Raw genomic sequence first — 19,220 nt, forward strand, 5'->3', positions numbered from 1 at the left:
CTAGAATATTGGCCAGGTTAGATTTGCAGCAATTGCTAACCTCAAGAGGATAAATAATTAATCAAAAAACAAGAAAAAGAAAAAATCAGGCACCAAAAAGCAATAAAAGACGTTTTCTTCAAAAGATATGCTCAAAGTTTCTTTAAACTGGCAATAAAGAACATAATAATGTAATAATAGAACAAAGACCTAACAAAACTAATACAGAGGAATTTTGATCAAGAGCCCATGTGATCTATAGTATCGATTTCAAATTTTCACCATCATATTCCAAATTTCTATAAAGTTTCTTAAAGTCCCCGTATCTTAAAACCTCTTTATCTCGATTTTTTTCCTTCCTGTGAAATTCGAAACATACAGATTCAACTGTATGTAATATTCCCACTGCGCCGCTCAATAAAAATTAAAACATACTTAACAATTTTCAGAATCTATGACAAAAAAAGGCTGCATATACGTGGATTTAATAAATCAATCTCATTTGTAAAGCGAAGTGTGAAATTTCACTCAATTATCAAAAAAATGTTGCAGCACAGTGAGAAGTGAGGCGTCTTTACGCTTGAGGGTCACTCATTTAGCTGATTTTCATTGGCACTGGAGGGGGGGGGGGAGAGCGAAGTGAATTTTTGACCACTGTTATTCAGAAAATTTTTTTTTTATTTTTTTTTCTTTTCTTTTTTTCTTCTCTTCTCTTTTTTTTCTCTTCTGTTTTCTTTCTCTTCTCTTTTCTTTCTTTCTCTCTCTCTCTCTCCTTTTTTTTGGGACAAACATTTCGGGGGGGGGGGGGTTGTCCCCAAACCCCCCCCCCTTAGCTACGCCCCTGATCTGGTCCCCCTAATAGAATGTCTCGCTGTTATACATTTTGATTCATTTCAACGCATTCATCAGGACATAAGCAAAAACCGGAGCTTTTGCTTTATGTCTGTTTTTCCCCGCTGGAACAAAATCCGCCCCAGACTAAGACCGACTTTGTATTTTGGTGATGTTCAATATTTTCCGAGTTGCTTGGGTCACAAACTTTAAAAAACTAATTATGAGCTGGGTTGAACGGCAAAGAGCTCCTCATTAGTGAAGAAATCTCTCCTAGCGCTGAATTGCGACCAGTGTCAAAAAGTTTAGGTATCTTTTGAGCTGCACAAGATTTTTTTCTTCTGCGAAAGTTTCAACTTTTTTTTATCTTGTAAGCGTTCTGTTCAAGCTCTGTTTTTGACATTAGTCGCATTTAGTGATTGCAATACCGGTTATACCGAATACCGGTATTTCCAGCAATTTTGCAATTTCGTAATACTGGTATTTGCTGAGGTAAAATACTGGTATTTCGGTATCAACCGAAAATAATAAATTGTTTCAATTAAAGAATGTTTAATTTAATTTATTAAATATCTATGTATTTATATTTCAAAAGTACGTTTCTTTTTCAATGTTACAAAGCCAAAATAAATCTATTAATGTAAAAATTTAACCTAAAATGCACGAAATGATAGAATATCATTAAATAAAAGTAGCGGAAAGATTGCAAAACGATATTGTCAAAACTAGATGGTGAGGTGAATCGTATTTTCTTGCGCTTTTGTACACCAAGTTTTTATTTCTTCCATTTTCCTGTTCACTTACTTCCCCTTGATCACACCCCTTTCGTGAGAGTTAATTTCGAGCACAATTTTGAATGCATTTGTCTCATGAACAATTTATTCCAACCGTCAGATGCCTAAAAACTTAGATTTCTTTTTTAATTATTTGGCTCAATTGTGTGTGAACTAAATTTTGACAAAAACTTTTTTTCTACCATACCAAGTGGTATTTTTTGTCAACAAGAGAAAATGAATTTAATATTCGAAAAGTATCGTTCCTTGGAAAGAAATTACAACTAGCAATTAATTCAAAAAAATGAAAAAAATATTAATAATAATGCATGCAATACAAAAGAAACACACCCACACAAAAGGATTTATCCAAAAATGACACGCAAGAGACTGAATTACTTGAAGATGAAGGGCTTCTAGATAATTAGAGGAGTTGTGTATCGCGCAATGTAACAGTACTACCGATCTGCATGAATTCAGAAGTAGTATTTTCAACTGTAGGAAAGTTGAGCACTAAAATGAGTCCCAGGCTTTGAGACAACTTAATATATGCATTATGTTTTTTACTATTATTAATTTTTTATTATGACATTTGGAACAGATATCATAATAAAAAAAATCATTTTATAATTGTTCATAATATAATTGTTCATAATACGTTTTCATAAATAATACATTTTTTGACAAAGTGTATGGAATGTGGCAACGAAACAATATGTTTTAAAGCATTTTTTGAAAATTTTCAACTACCGGTATTAATACCGGTTCTCCGGTGTAACGTTTTAAAAATACTGAATACCGGGATTGAATTTTTTGGTCCGGTATTGCAATCCCTAGTAGTATTAATTGGTCACATATTCTCATTTCGCTAAAGACCTTTCTCGTGGAAATCCGTAGAGTTCGTCAAACTCGCTTTTTTATTGCCTTACGATTAATGGAAGTGTTCACTGTACGCTTTTGTCCCTTTCCTGGACATCGACTGTCATTTCCAAGCTCCTTGAAACGACAGTTTGCATCAGACACTGGCGAGGCACATTAAACGTACGAACTGTCGTTTTCCTTGTTTAAATAACTTTAAAATAGTAGCTCTTTTGCTTGACATTGTAAGACAGTTTTTGAAAAAATAAATAAAAACAGCATTTAATAAGGAGATGCATCATAAAATCGGGAAGGGTGAAAGGATCACAACAAACATTACGTGAATAGATATTACCATACTAGGATTGGAAGTTCTACTTAAAACCAAGGTTTTTCTCACTTTCGCAACCATTACTGGTGTAAGTACAAAAATACATACTCGAAATTTAATTTTTGTTTCGGCAAGTGCAGTCGACTCCCGTTACAACGCGATTTAACTTACGCGAAATGACTATAACGTGAATTTTTCATGTGTGGCGAATTTTAGAACTGACGCGAATTCCTCGTCCACAACACGAATTTCTTTGTAAGGAAGTATCGGCTTCGGCATTGACAACTAAATATTGATTTTGATTGACTAAATATTGAATGTTATTACATCCCTTTAGCATCACTGATCAGCGAAAGTTCCCACGTCAAACTAGTCACACATCACGTTGTTAGTGCATCAAATAACTTCTCATTGTATAGATACCTCAATTGTATATATATATATATATATATATATATATATATACAGTTGGCTCTCTGTTTAACGACTTTCAAGGGGACCACGAAAAATCGTCCTTAAATAGAAAACGTCCTTAAATAGAGAAAGTCGTTAAATAGAGCGTCGTTAAACAGAGAGCCAACTGTATATATATATATATATATATATATATATATATATATATATATATATAATATATATATATATATATATATATATATATATATATATATATATATATATATATATATATATATATATATATATATATATATGTACAGAGGTCAAAAATTTGCGTGCGCAATTTGAGTTTATCCTTATATGGTAACTAAATGAGATCATCGATATGATCTACATGATGGTGAAATATAATGCAAACGTATATGTCGGGGTTACGAGGATCAATCAATCTCTACGTGAAAAAGTATTTTACGCTTTGAAATTGCTTTCCTTGTAACCCCGAAACTCGTGACAGCAATATATTTAAAGATTTATACACCATTAAGTTGTTTTCTCATCTATGTAAAACAGTGTGTGTTTCGTGTCAAAATTCCATAATAATTTTAATCAAAAGCATGTTAGACTGTAAGGAGCTGAAATAAAATGGCATTTTAAGTATTTTCAACTCAAAGGTAAAAGTGAGAAAATATTGCTTATCTTACATCGGCATTTTGGAGGAAATTCGCTGAAAAAGCCAGATGGCAAGCAAGTTCGGATGTTCGGTCCCACGAGTAGATGTCCTGGATTACATCTGTATTCGATGACTGTACCGATGTCGAAGTTTCGAGCAATTATTGTTGAATTGACGGGTCTTTCCGGTTTACCACAAGTTGCAGGTTCTATATAGAAAGCAGCAAGCATTATCAACAAATACAACAGTTAAAATATGGTATTTACATACTAGTGAATTGTCATACATGTCTATACACTCATCAGGAGAGTTTATCAAAGTTATTCATCAACATTCTCAGCTTGTCTAGATTCCTAGTTTTTATTCGACATGGCGGCGTAATGCTTTGGCGTTGGCCTCTTACACCCGAGGTCGCGGGTTCTGTCCTAGTTTTAATTAGATGATTTTCAAGATGCAGAAAATCTCCAGCTTCCATATGAAAAGTTTTTGCAGCATTTTAATAGGTAAAATTGTCTAAATTGATTTCCTACTGCAGTTTCACCCCTGGAGAGCCAGTTGCCTCCTTCTATAGAGACTAACAGAAGATCGAAATTCTGAAGTGGTCAAGGTGAATAGCGTTCTAACTCCACTTAAACTTCGGTGGCGCGACAAAATATCACGTGACAATAAAAACAAAAACATGTTTCATGTTGCTGACTGGGGATCAATCTAATTCTATATCAATTAGGTGTGCACTGTGAATTCTAAAGTTCAGATCAAGCAACATGACAAAACTCTACCAAGAAATGCAGTTTTAGGAAAAAACTTCAGTTTTGTCACACATTTTCATTTCTACGACCTTAACGTTGCTAACAATTCGAATTTCCTCTTTTTCTCTGAGCTGTTAACTTTGAAAAGTAAAAGTCTCTTACTATCGGTGTTCCCTTAGAATTAAAACAATGATCCTTAGGCTGCACTACAGAGGCATTAGCAAACATGAAAATTTTTGGGATCACACAGAAAGCACCTTTATACATGATTTTATTCTAACCAATCAAAAACTACAAAAGTTTTGTAAAAAAAATTGCCTTGCAGCTCTTACATTGCCTTCGTAGTATAGTTTAGCGAAGGTAAAACCCCACTAAAAATCTGCTTGAATCGTGATTTCGAAGGTGACTTTCTCCCTCAGAGAACAGAAACTACGTCTTTTCTTTTTACTTTCGAGCATTTCGTTTACAAGTAATGAAAAAAATATGAGCATGAGTTGTCTTAATTCGCTCTGATTTATGCATCTGTCTCCATTTTTACTTCCTTTTACAAAAAAGGAAGTACTGTATTCGCGAAACAATTTTCACTCAAAAATCGACCTTAATTTCCATTTTACTCATCCCCGAATGAATATTGAGTTTTTTTTCGACGCGACCACACGTGGATAAGTGCCTATGAACGTATAGACACGCGAAATATCCATAATGACTATTTCCGAGTTAATGACAACGAATTTTCTCGTGACGTCTGTATGTACGTATGTGCAGATGTGCGTATGTATGTCGTATTACTCAAGAACGGTAAATCCTAGAAAGTTGAAATTTGGTACGTTAGTCTCCTAGTGGGGTCGAGTTGTGCACCTCCTCTTTTGGTTGCGTACGGATGTTTCTAAAGCGGTCTTTTGCCCTTTTTTTTTTGGAGGGGGGGGGGGGAATCATTGTTAATTTCGATGTAAACTCAAGTGGTGTTATAATTTGGCGGACACATTTCAATAAATCGCCAGTCTTTTGGTCGCCAAGTTTTGTCGCCAACTTGGCGACAAATTTGGCGATTTTTTTAAAAAAATGTGTTTCAATTTGGTCACTGTTTGTGACATTTAGAGAGTAAACTTTTGTTTCACATTAAAATTGCCAGTAATGGGGAAATGACATTAAATTGGAGTAAAAGGAAGTCATGTGATGCACACATCAGCTCGTATTCTTTTTAAGTTATACGAGAGCTAACATTCAAAGAAAATATTATTGTGCGCTTAAAAAAATATATACAAAACTATAAGTTGCATAATATTAAAAAATTCGAAAGATTTTATAAATTTGGATTTCAGAAACATCTTTTGACCTTCAATATGTTTCCTTGCAATAGAAAATTATTCTTTTGAGTTTTGCCACGTCAATTTTTGTCATCGTTTAGAAGCTGTTTTTTCCATAAAACGGAGAAATGAGTTTTTTTTGCAAGGTTAAAAGTAATTTTTGCATTTGAAGCAGAAATGAATTTACATTAATATAATGTGTATAAACTACATTAAAGTCGTCAGTTTAATTTTATTCAGTTTCAATATCAATAACAGGGTTTACTCAAAATCACTAAAAAGGTGACATCGTATCAACTATATTTACTGAAAGCATCAGCAAACTGAAAAGGGATAACAGCTTCCATTTTGTAACGAAAAAAAAAGAAGGAAGCATCTGGCTCTTACAGCATTTTGACAGAGCAGGTGCAAATGTAAGTAATAGGATGGCAAAAGTAGTTGTTATCCAACGAAGTAGTATTTTATTCTAGGAACAGAGGAAAAAAAATATAAAATATAAAACTTCAGACATTTTCAATCGCTGTAAATTATTCCTGAAAACTATTTTTCTCATTTGAGTACAAAGAACACACAAAAAAAAAAAAAAAAAAAAAAAAAAAAAAAAAAAAAGCTTGTGTCAAGTACCGATTCAACAATTACCAACATGTATGCAGATCATCTTTAAATGCGGGCTGTTGTTAGTTCGAAAAAGCAAAATACTTAATCCAGAATTGTAGGGAAATTATTTTTGAATACTTCATGAATTTGTTCTTTGCTAAACAAATTATATTTTTGTGGCTATGCCTGCAGTGTTTCTTATTTAAATTTTAAAATTAATATGCTTCAGTGAATTATTAGCAATTCAGTAGATTATTATTCATCTGCGATATTTTAAATATTTTTCTTTAGCTGAACAGCAAGACATTTTTTCGTCCATTCTTTCAAAGAGACGTGCGGAAATCGTCCGATTTGATCCTAATCATCACAAATTATTTTTTGCATAGCATTGACATAAGTTTATACTGAGAGATATTCATGTATTGTTTGAAATTTCGCTTCCGAGGTGCTTTGTCCTTACCATCCGAAAATTTTGAACTTTCTCAGTCATTTCTTGTCTTACCGCAAAGTCTTAGAATTACTCAGCATTATCGCACTTAATGATAGTGACTAAAATGGGAACCTTATGTGAAAGTTGCGTGACAGTCACGAAACGTCACCGTAAAATCATCAGCAGTCGACAGAAACCTATGAATGTCAATCCGTGGTAGGCCCGCGCCAAGCTTGATCGGCGCCGTCGTGCAAATGTCTTTTGAGCGCCTTTATGCAGTAAAGTTCGAGCAAAATATAGTCAACACCTCTGGTGAGGTTGTGTAGACAAATGTAGTATGGAAAAAATACGTTTGGCATTTAATTTATCAAAAAGAAACTGTACATTTTTTATTTTGGAACACAGTGTACGTTTTTGCTTCAAATCTCGAAGTAATTTCGAGTAAAGGCGGATGGATGAAAGGGGGGGGGGGGAGCTATCGAAATTGAGTTTTGAGATCTGACTTTTTTTCTTGGAAACCCTGCATTGAGCTGCTGTTAAAAAAGAGATGGTCAGTTTCAGTAAATCAAAGCATTTTACCCCAATAATTTTAAAAAAAAATCTTGGAATTTGATTAAAATAATTATTGCTTATTTTAGTCTAATAAGTACTTCAAAAAAAATGGAAAAAATCTATTATGCAGCTTAAATTTCTAATATTTGATATACTGTTCATAAAGCAAGATATCTAGACTTCGTATTGATCAATATTTAGTTTCTTTCTGAAGAAAGTGTTTCAAAATGTAGAAAATTAAGAAAAACTCCCTTTAATGAGATAGTGCGTTTTTTCAAGTATGTCTCCCCCCCCCCTCCAAGAAAAAAAGGGTGAGTTTTTTTGTATTGGGCCCCGTTTGACGAACCCTGCCTTTGCTATGCTAATATGCTAATGCTATTTTGGAAAAAGAAAATATTTTTAAATATCGAAGTTAACGCAGCTCTAAATATCTCTCTAAACTCAAATTGATAAATAATTAATCAAAGTTCATGTCTATCAATACATGACAGTTGAAGGATATTCCTACTTACAATCTGAAACTGAAATCATTTCCAGAAAAAACAAAAAATTCTAAAATACGAAACCTTTACAAAAGGCATAGAATTTAATATCTAAAACACATACACTCCCTCCAAAGCTTTTTTTTTTTAAACTTAACACCCAAATAAAGAAATAAAAGGGGGGTTGGGAGGAGAATCGAGTTATTATTATCAAATCGTTACTTTTCGAAACTAAAGATTTAACCTAAATTATTGTATACAATTTCTAAATATCACGCACATCTAAATAATATTCAAATGTGCTAACTGTATTTTTTTATGTATGATAACACGAGGCAATGGAATTTATACGAATTAAAACTCACAAAAAGACTATAATTGCACAAATTCTGTTACAAGATATTTACCGTAAGAACTAAATTGGGGAATAGCAAATTTCTCGCGCCTCGTATGCTCAACCTTGTTAACTATAGACATACCGAAATAGCATTCACGGCTCCACATTTAGAAGGAAAATGCTAATGCATGCGCCTCGTATGCTCAACCTTAAGTAAATGCATGCAACAATTAAAGCCCCTTGCTTTCAGTGTAAAAAAATGCGCTTTTGAATAGCATGTTTAGACACAGCAAGTCAATAATTTTTCCTTTCAGATTCTCAGCGAGACGGATTAATTGTTTCTATGAGCAGTATAATTTCACAGTCGCCATTAGATATAATGAAGAATCCCATTTTACTTTTTTGGTTTGAGTTTTTCCCCCTTCATTTGAAGCATTTTTAATCGGTAGAGCTCGGCGCCTTTTTGGCTCTGGCGCCGTCGTGCATCGAACGACTTCGCACATAGGGACGGCGCGGCCCTGATCTGTGGCGACGTCACAAACTGACGTTGCAGTAATGTCTTCACAATGTTACAAAGTGACCGGTTAACAAATTAATTGACTCAGTGACGTCGCAGCGAAATCACATCAAACATATCGGAAATGCATCTCAGCGTAACTTCAGGGAGATGTCACAATTCTGACGCTTTGTGAATGTGACCTTTGTGTCTCGGTGATGTCCTTTTAGTTTTGTCGTAACTATCAAGGGCATGGAGCAAGAGAAAATGACAGTTCTTTTCCATATCGAGAATCTACTTCGAATCTCCTACGTCAAAGGAAGGGATAGGTTTTATTGGAACGCATGATGGCTTGAAATGTTGGTTAATGTAAATTTCGATGTTAAAAAGTCTTATTGAATTGAAAATATTTGACTGTAAAGCATTTGTCTAACAAAATATTAAAACTCGCCACCATGTTGATGGAAATTAGGGATGTGTCGTTCATGAATGAACGGGTCAAAAGGAACGAAACCTTAAAATGAACGGATCCGTTCGTTCACATAAAAAATGAACGACCGTTCTTTTGAACTTTGAACAGTTTGGAATTTTGTGTTGATGCACTTGTGATAAAATGATATACATTTTTTTTTCAATTACATTCACCTTCAAATTTTTAACTCTCAATCAATCTCAAATTTCCTCTTTCTCAGTGCATTACAATGTATTCATTCCAAACCTTTTTACTTTTCTGCTTCATCATTTTTCTTGGACCGCTGCAGTTCATTTGCAGTTTTCCAATGTATCAGTTCGTAATGTTTTGTGTAACTTGTTTGGGCTAGTAACAAAATGTTTGGACTTGCCAAATCTTCATCTATATTGATTTGGCTTTCTTTTTAACTTGCTTGGTGACATCCAAGTCGCTTATTTTACATTCAATATCCAGAGATTTTTAATAAGGACAATTATTGTCTAATTTTTCCTCCTATTTAAAAGTGTTGTGTGTGTGTGTGTGTGTGTGTGTGTGTTTTACTGTTCTTATTGGTACTGTGGAATAATTTTGAAGCTCCCTAATATTCAGTTGAGTCTTTTTTTAATTTACTCCGGCTTATTGTTCTCTGGCTGAGCTATCAATATATTCGTTGTTACTTTTTTCGCTGTACATGGTCTATTGGTAATACTATATGTACACTATATGACCAAAAGTCCTAGGACACTTTCAAAAATCCACATTTTTAAGGATTTTTCCTGAAATAAGAAACCAATTGCTTTGTAACTTTTGTCACATAAAATGTATGCTCCAGCTGTCATTTTCCAATCAAAGTTATATCATCCTTGCATTTCGGGGATCAGTAACAAATAGAGGGAAACAAAATTTTTTTTTTTTTATCATCATTCATCGCAAATAACTGAGAATAAGCTGTAAATTTCAGAAATCAGTTAGTTAGGGCACGTTTACGCATGAGCACGTTTACGCAGTGCTCTTTTTTCAAAACGAATTATAACTGGAGAGCCAATAGTCATAACAGATTGGTGCCACTCTCTAGTAAATGTTCTCACAAGTTTTTGAGCATTAGTTGAGCTTCGGTCCAGCATGCAGAAAGAATAATCTGTTTTTTACCAAGTTGAATAAATTTTGTGTTGAACGTTTTGAAGCTTAGTGTGAATAAATAATACTTAGTTAAAAAAAAAACAAATGTGTAAAAATTATCAGAATTGTATCCTCTTTTGCGAATTATGATTGTATGAACTGAAAACTTATTAATTTTTTTTTGCGCGTTTAAAATAAATCCAAACTTGGCGACGGTGCAAGTTTACGCGTTTAACGTCGGAGCACTTTTACGATCGTTTTACTGTGTCTTACTTAAACGTGCCCCTGACACTTTTTTCGCTCCAAACTATCTCAAACATTTTTAGTATTTTCCGGCTATTTAGTTTTGAAAATGCCCAATTAATTTATAATTAAGTTTAGAGATGTAAAATTTCCGGAAATTTTGAAATGGTGAAAAAAAACCGGTTTTTACCGTTTTTTTCGGGAAAAATTGGAAAGAATGGAAAATTTGATTTTTTTTATGAATAAAATTAGGGTTTCTTTATAGCTCTGTGTTTCTTGGAACATATAAAGGGTTAAGCATTAAGAAATATGTGCTATCCACGTATCTGCTTGACAGAAATACACATAAAGGTAAGATTAATTAGAACAAACAAAAAAAAAATTGTTTTATAACAGAGAGCTTTCATGATGAAACACGAGGTAATGTGTGTCTAATCATAACAATTACATTTTCTATTTTAGATGTCGTTGAAACTTGAAGTATTAATTGAATTTTTTGACTTTCAAACATGATTGATTTTTTTTTTTGAAAGAAAAATAATACAATGTAACTTTACTGTCTGAAAATGAAAGCTATTGAGTTTTGATTTTTTCCAATCCAGTCTCAGACCAAATCGAAACTAAATTGGTGTTTCGTAGGCTGAACCAAAACTGAAACTACAGTTTCAGATTATTCATACGGCCGTGCTAAGCACAGTAGTAAAAGTAGTCATACCAGCACTATTGAAAAAATTTGAGTTATTATAATGTATGTTCTCTGTTTCGTATTTTACTTAATAAATAAAATGTTTTAGGGTCATTTGATCAAGAACTATTGTTTTGAAAAATTCTAAAAAAAAAAAAAAACCATCTGAATCAAATATATGGAAGAGAGAGAGAGACACACTTTAAAATACAGTATCTCAGCTAGAGCTCAACTGCAAATTCCCCTTTTTTGCTTAGCACGGCAATGTACGGGGTGTGTCAAAAAAAAAAAAAAAAAATCTTACAAAAATTGTATCATCGAATGGAGGAAAGGTAATTTCATTTTAATAAGTGCCTAATTTATTTTTGTTTCTCACTTTATTAGAAAATAATTTAACAATATATTACCTGGTTTATGTATTGTTTTCGGTTTGCTTACAATTTTAAGCAAAATACCTGCTATTTTAAGTTGTTTAAGCAAGTAGAACAACAGTTCGTTTGCTTGTTGTCCCTCGACAAACAGTATTTGAAACGGCATGCCGTTTCAAGTGGCTTGGAAATGATAGTCGGGAATGTGTACAAAAACGAACAGTGAACATTTCAGTTAATTGTCAAGTCATCCAAAAGTGAGTTCAATGAAGAAATCCTTGGATTTCCACAAGAGCAGTCGTCTGTGGGAATTTCTAACCGATAAGTGCGACTGAGGGAAAAAACAGCTCAAACAGAAGTTTTACGAGTTCCAAAAAGTTCAGGCATTCGTATGACTCCAAAGATGCCAGAAACGTTTGAGACGGGCCGCAAGTCCACACTGGAAGAAATACCTTTCCCTGATTTACCGTTCAACCAGCTCACATCCCCCAGAACCATAGGATTTGGTCTGTAGACACTCCAAGCACCTCAGAAAGTGTTAGATATCGCCAAAATCCGAAGTTAGTCTTGGTCTGAGATGGAATCAGCACAAGCGACAAAAAACCTCTATTTTTTGTGGATGAGGGCCGTAAAATAAACCAAAAAGTGAACCAGAAGGACATTTTAGAAGTTATTGTACCTCTGTGGGCCTAAGAGCACTTCAGCATTGTAGACTGAGCATTTTCTTTTAACTCTACACCGATTCATATGGCCAAAAAGACGAGTGGTGCAAGGTGCATTGTTTTTGACATGATATCATCTTTAGAGTGGAAGCTCTACTCGTTCGACCTCAATCTCATTTATTACACTGTACGGTCTGTTTCAGAGTCAAAGATCTACCCTAAACTACACATAAGTTTGAACTTTCTAAACCAATTGCTTTATAGGGAAAATGATTGATTAAAGGACTTGCTGGCTGTGAATGAAAATTTCAATAAGCAGTTGCATCTCTGTATTGCTGCAAAAGGCTGCTAGTTTGAAACCAATTAAATTTATTGATTACTAAAGGTCTTCTCATATTATTATTTTTGTGTTTTGTTAATTTATTTGTTTTAAAGAGTTTCTCGGGAAATTGCCTGCCCTCCCCCCCCTTTTTTGTTTGCTGCGCCCTGTGCATTTGGTTCGCACAGTCAGCAGAAACATAGTTTTGTGATTAAAGTTATGCTTGTTTGTTTTATGAAGAAGGAAAATAAATTCTACTAATGTTATTGGTTTAAGCTTTTTTGAAAAAAGTATTATTAAACATTTTTTGATCTATATGCAAATTATATTGTCATACAACAACTTGCATTAATGTTAGACAGTATTTTAACATAAAACGGGGGGGGGGGGAGGGCGGAGGAAATTGCATTAGAATTTAAGCGTAAGAAATTTCTAATCAGTCTTTGCTGACAATTTCAATTAAAACCCTGAAAAGTTGAAAAAAAAATTTTTTTTTTCAATTTTTCCGAAGTGGAAATTTACTCCTTCGGAAAAAAAACGTTTTTTTTCCGACTGTTTTCATCTCTAATTAAGTTACACATTCGTATCTTATAGCTTACAATCATGCAGTGCTGTCTTCATGCTCCTTCAGCTTCAACTGTGTACACTTTTTATTCTATAATAAATTTGCTTTATTTTTGCGATGGTAAGACATTATGTTCAAAACACTAGTAGAACCACGTTATGCGTCAAAATGAATATGCGTAAACATGCCCCGTGTCAGGGGCAAGTTTACGCAACCGACTTTGACTCAAAAATATTTTTTTAACGGTTAAAAACGCAAGCTGAGCAACAACTGAATGTACCAATTTTGACCCCATTAAAACTGCTTCATAAAACTGCAATGTCTAAAAGTTTCTAATTTAAAACATAAAAATTAGAAAATTCATTGAAAAAAATACGCGTAAACGTGCCTCCCGGTCTACCCTGCTATTTAAAATTATTTTACTTACGTTCGAGAAAGTATCACTGATATTCACGAAGATATAAGAAATTCTTTCATAATTACGAATTTTATTTAAAGGCTTTTGGCTCATAACAGGCAAATTTTACCATCAAAGATTACAAAACTTTTAGAAAACTTTACAGCGTACAAGAGAATTATAATACTAAAATTTGAAATTCAAATACTAAAAATTTGATAAATTATGGACAGTTAAAGCAATTAATTTTTCACTGCGCATGCTTGAAAGATATCAATTTATGACTTCATAATTCAAAACCCAGCTAGGTTCCACAACTCAGTTGAATATCTTAAAAATTCAGAAAATTATCAGCGATCTAATGAGCCGAATTTGAATAACTCTTGGATAGGCGAAGAAACGTCAGTGTCCCCAATTTTGCTTAGACACTTTTTTGCTTAGACACCCACACACATTGGCAATACTGAATTCCTAGCGCAATTTCGCCTCATCAGAGCCCAGGTGTCTATATCTGGTGGGTGAATGGGCGTCAAAATTATCTTAGTGCGATTGATATCTGCGCCTTAATGCTGGCTCATGAAAAGACTGGCTATCAAATGTAGGAGTCGCACTAAGTTAGCAAAAGACTAAGGCCTTTTATGTAGCCCTACCAAAAATAACTATTTCAAAGTCTAAAACAATTTTTGATTCAGAATGACTTACTATGTTGACAAATAAAGTTGAGATTCAAATTGCAATTAGTTTCTGACCAGAGCCAGCCTTTGGAGCCATCAAATCTGGAACAGTTTTCTTTGTTGCCAACGGCATTCCAAAACGAAACAGAAACATCTTGTCCTATTATAGAGAAGATTTTGCTATAATTTAAATATGTATTATACTAAAAAATAATTTATGATGGTAGTGATATAGTAAGGACACAGGTACTACTTTTCATTTCAATGTAAAACAAAACGATTCAGCAATTAAGGGGGAAAAGAAAAAAAAAACCACTCATTACTTACTTTTAAAAACGTTCGAGAGCTTTCATGTGCATGTATTTATTATCAAACAAGGAAACTTACCCTTAATGTTCCAATAGATGTGTATTACGAAACATAGATTTGGTTTTTGATAACTTACCTCTGATTTTAAAAGCATAATTTACTTCCGATGAAATTATATCATGAAGTCTGACTTGATTAAACAAATTTGAGTACAAATAAGCAATTGAATTAATGATTTCAGTTACTTTTATGAATGATTTTTGCTATGAAGTTAATTAGTGTTATAAATAACTTCATATCTGTTGTATGTTTATTAAAACATTATTCACTGTGGCAAAATATTCGCTATTTTTATGCTGACCAACAAAATTAAAATTTGCATCGCATGAAAAACTGTTTTGGTACTTTTAAAGTATTAAAAATGTAAACAATGGGGATAAAAGGTAAATATAAAACACAGATTAATATAAGTGCAAATTATTGTTAAAGTTTGTAGTAAGAAAAATGCAGGAAGTTTTACTGAAATGAAAGTTTGTTGCGATTATTAAATAAGTTAGAGAGAAATATTTATATGTTTTTAGCATTAATTTGTAGCAGCTTATAAAAATTTAAGATTATTACATTTTTTTATCTAACTGTAATGTAGATGATAAATTGATTAAAATGATATAAATAAATTTTAAACAGCCTGATGTTTATTTACATTATTAATTAATGTTCCGATTTAAAGAGCACATACGAGAATTTCCACTACAAAATTTGGAATACACGCATTATTATTATTATTATTTTTTTTTTAGAAAAATTTGTGCATAAAAATGATGTAGGGATGAATAGTAAAGTAAATACTCAGATTATTCAATTTTAAAATTAGATATTGTCTTTGAAATACTTGCATTCATATTTCTAAATAGTCTATAGACAATAAATAAATAGTAATTACTTTTTTGACATTTGTTTGTTTATGTTCATTATGACTAATGTAATAATTATTAGTTTAATTTTTTCTATCCTAGGTTTCTGTCTACTCTCAAACTAAAAATCTACTAATTAATCTTACTTATAGGTCAGTAAAAGAACTTTTTTATACTCTGAATATGTGAGAAAATATGTATTTGTTAGACATAAATAAAGTCTAAGTTTTCCACGGGCAAATAATTCTCATAATATTAGTTTATAACTAAAATGATGAGCTTAAGAGATTTTATTTGTCAATAACGTAATTTTTATGTAACAAAAAATAATGATGCAAAAGAAAAGAAACAAACAAATTTTGTTTGACTTTCTATTCAGGTTACGTGTTCTGAAGCTTATTAATATCCTCAGGACACGTAACCAAGCTCATCATTTATCCGCTTCTAATTATTAGGATCTCGTGGGATCTATATTTCTAAATAGTTTGTAGGTCTAAAAAAAGAGGAATTTTTTTTTTTAACTGTCGGTCTCTCTCACATCTCAAAAACTAAAGATCTCTCTTTCTCTCTAATTTATTTTCTTATAATCAATCTGGATACGTGCACTGAGAATATATATATATGTATTTCGGATACAAATGAACTTTAAGTTTTAAAGTCCAAATAGTTTGCATAATACTAGTTTAAAGCTAATAGCCTGAACCTATCAGACTTCATTTGTCGATAGTTGAAGTTCAGCTATGCAGGAAAAAAAAAAACGCATTTAATTAAAAGGAAAAGGATCTGCCCACAATTTTGATCGACCTTCTGAAGGTTCATTTATAACCTCAGGACACGCAACCGTGCTCACCATTTATCCATTTCCAATTATTAGGATCTCGTGGATCACGGACGGCTCCTAGCCAGTATTGTCCATTAGGATCGTTGCGGTGTCTTCTGAAGAGCTCCCAGCTGAGGAAACCCTGCAAGGCTGGACTAGTTTCATCAATCAAATTTCCTCCCCGAATTTCGCAAAATCTTCGAGCAGAAAGCAAGTTGCGAGGCTGGTTGTTGTAGAAAATGTAGCATTTTCCATTGTATGTTGCGGTACTTCCCAAAGGCTGGTCACGGAACGAAGGGCAGCGTTCAATCGGCAATGCTGCAAATATTAGAAATAAATAAATAAATAAATGCTGGTTATCAATACCAATATTGGTTTCAGAGTTGTGTTCCTTTAAAAAAAAATACATTCAAAATTAAGAGTATATTTAAGAGTAATTTCAAACATATTAAAAATATGGATAACATATTACTATGTACTGAAATCCTATAAAAAGATAGAAAATAGCAAAGACTAGTGCATAGCAAAAATACACTTCTTATTGGAGCATTGCATTATTTTACGAGAGAAACAGAAGTAATAAAGTAACTGATCTTTTGACTATGTCTATACTCGTATATGCACTGCAAAAAATAATTAATGTTTTTATAGTAATATACCGTTTTTTTCTACAGTTTATTACTGCTCTGCATTTCATCGAACAATAACTTTTCTCATACTCTGCTAAAAAAGAGCAAAGCGATTCAAATTGCGATGTTTAAAGCGGAAAACATCCCCAAAATCATTAACTATTTCAGCTAAAAAAGCGCTTAGTTACTCAAATTTCGATGTATGAAAAGTAGAAATGTCTCAACAGAACATCCTAAACATAAACAATACAAAAATACAATAATTTATTTGCTATCCAGATATGTTTAAAACCAGACATGCTTTCAAAATACCTATTATATTTTACATAAAATAACACCTTTATATTTGTATAAAATGCTGAAGTCAACAATTCAAGTCAACAAAATGCTAAAGTCAATTTTCAGGAATTCAGTACCTAAAGGAGGCACGTTAATAGAATACAGTATATTCCCGGTTATCCGTGCTAATCACCGGGCGGCGTAGCACGGATAATCGAAAAACACGGATAATCTGAAAAATCATTTAAGGAATATGCAGGGTAACTATTTAAGGGGAAATTAGAAAAAACTAAATAATATATATATATATATATATACACTCACACAACCCAGGAACTTTTCTTCAAAATTTTTTGCTTAAAAAAAATCGGTGATACATTTTTGTTTTCTTTGTTTGTTTAAATTGTTGCGTATGTCCGTACGAATTTTTTTTACTACAATTATTTCTCCGTAATCGTAACTTCTTTCACTCATGTAATCCAATAAATGTTCCACAGAGTGTAGAGCATTAAAATGTGAAATTGTACTTTCTTCATGTTCTTCATCTTTGTTTTCGGTATCATCACTTGCGTTTGATTCAGTAACAAGTTCAATGATATTTTCGTCAGTTAGACATTGAAATCCTGATTCACATTCGTCGCTTTTAAACCACTCTCCGACATTTTCAGCGTCAACTGATTCGAAACCTTCGATTTCTTTAACTTTCTCAATGATATTATCGATAACATCATCGAAGCTTTAGAAAAGTGTGATTCCGAAATGATGCACGGATAATCCGCAAACCGGATAATCCGCACACGGATAATGGGAGTATACTGTATGTCTAAATAATTCGTGGCATCGATAAGAATTAACTTTTAGAACAAAATAACCGTACTATTTTTGTAAAATTAATTTACATGCAGTAAAAATAGAGTTAAAAACTACGAGAACCCATCAAGGATTTGAAAAAAACAAAGAATTTCGCAAGTGAGAGTTGTTTTTGAATTCTAAAATGAAGAACTTACCTTTTTATGGAATAAATCCTCACACTCAGTCTAAAACAAAACATCATATGGCAATGGCACGTTACAGATACACAACACGTTGGAGTTAACTTATAATTAACGTTCAAGTTTGAAGAAACTGGCATCGCCTCATCGGCGAGAAAAATATTTCAATTTTGTGCAAAAAATCGGAAGTCGTCAAATGGGGGGGGGGGGTATATCACATCTGTACCAAAAATATATCAGATTGTTATCCGTGTAAAATAGAAAAATCGGAGAATTTCGTTTAAACCTGTAACGGAGATTCAAGCCAAAGCCGGGTAAGATCTTTTGCATTTAAATGCGATGGGTTCCTTAGCAGTTGATATCTTTAGGGGGGGGGGGATTATTTTCACAATAACAGACGATTTTTCAAAAAAGTGAGGTTTTCGAATACTTTGTCAGGTTTCAAAAGAGAACAGAGAGGTTTGCGGGAAAGATCCGATTACGGAAAGGAATTTCTGAACTCCCGGTTTGAAATTTATCTTAGCGACCAAAGCATAAGAATCGAAAAAACCAACAAATCCTCCAGTTAAAAAAGTAGCGTCATAGAACACTATAACTCAACATTAATGAATGGAATTAGGACACTTTTATATGAATCGGGTTTGCCTCAGCAGTTTTGAGCCGAAGCAGCTATGTACTTCCACTACTTACGGACTATAGCGGTTTTAAAAGGCAAAACCAAAACCTTTTATGAGCTATTAGAGGGAAGAAAGCCATCTGTTAAGGGGTCTAAGGACCCTTACCCTTCAAAATTTTCAATTTTCTGGAAAAAATATATGTTATGCATAATTTAATTCTGAACAATTTGATACCTTATTTATTACCATACGTAAAAAACGTTTCAAGTTATCGTGAAAATGCGTAAACTTTCCCCATAGAGATTTATGTTAACAGAATCAGTTTAAGCCTCTTTTTCTCAAGTGCCGGTTTCTCGTTTTGCGTGCATGATATCTTAGAAAGTTTC

General features: G+C 33.0%; 1 protein-coding gene across 1 annotated transcript in view; it reads right to left on the minus strand.

Moving 5' to 3' along the window:
- The window catches only part of LOC129218772 (uncharacterized), an 81,504-nt gene that overhangs the window by 17,220 nt on the left and 45,064 nt on the right, over positions 1-19,220 (minus strand). The window contains exons 6-8 of the mRNA XM_054853095.1: positions 16,348-16,635; positions 14,303-14,434; positions 3,873-4,049 (exon numbers count right to left, since the gene is read on the minus strand). Of these exons, the coding sequence (XP_054709070.1) occupies positions 3,873-4,049; positions 14,303-14,434; positions 16,348-16,635 (597 nt within the window). The remainder of the gene's footprint in view (positions 1-3,872; positions 4,050-14,302; positions 14,435-16,347; positions 16,636-19,220) is intronic.

Source organism: Uloborus diversus, chromosome 3 (genome assembly GCF_026930045.1).
Source record: "Uloborus diversus isolate 005 chromosome 3, Udiv.v.3.1, whole genome shotgun sequence".
Taxonomy (NCBI): Eukaryota; Metazoa; Arthropoda; class Arachnida; order Araneae; family Uloboridae; genus Uloborus; species Uloborus diversus.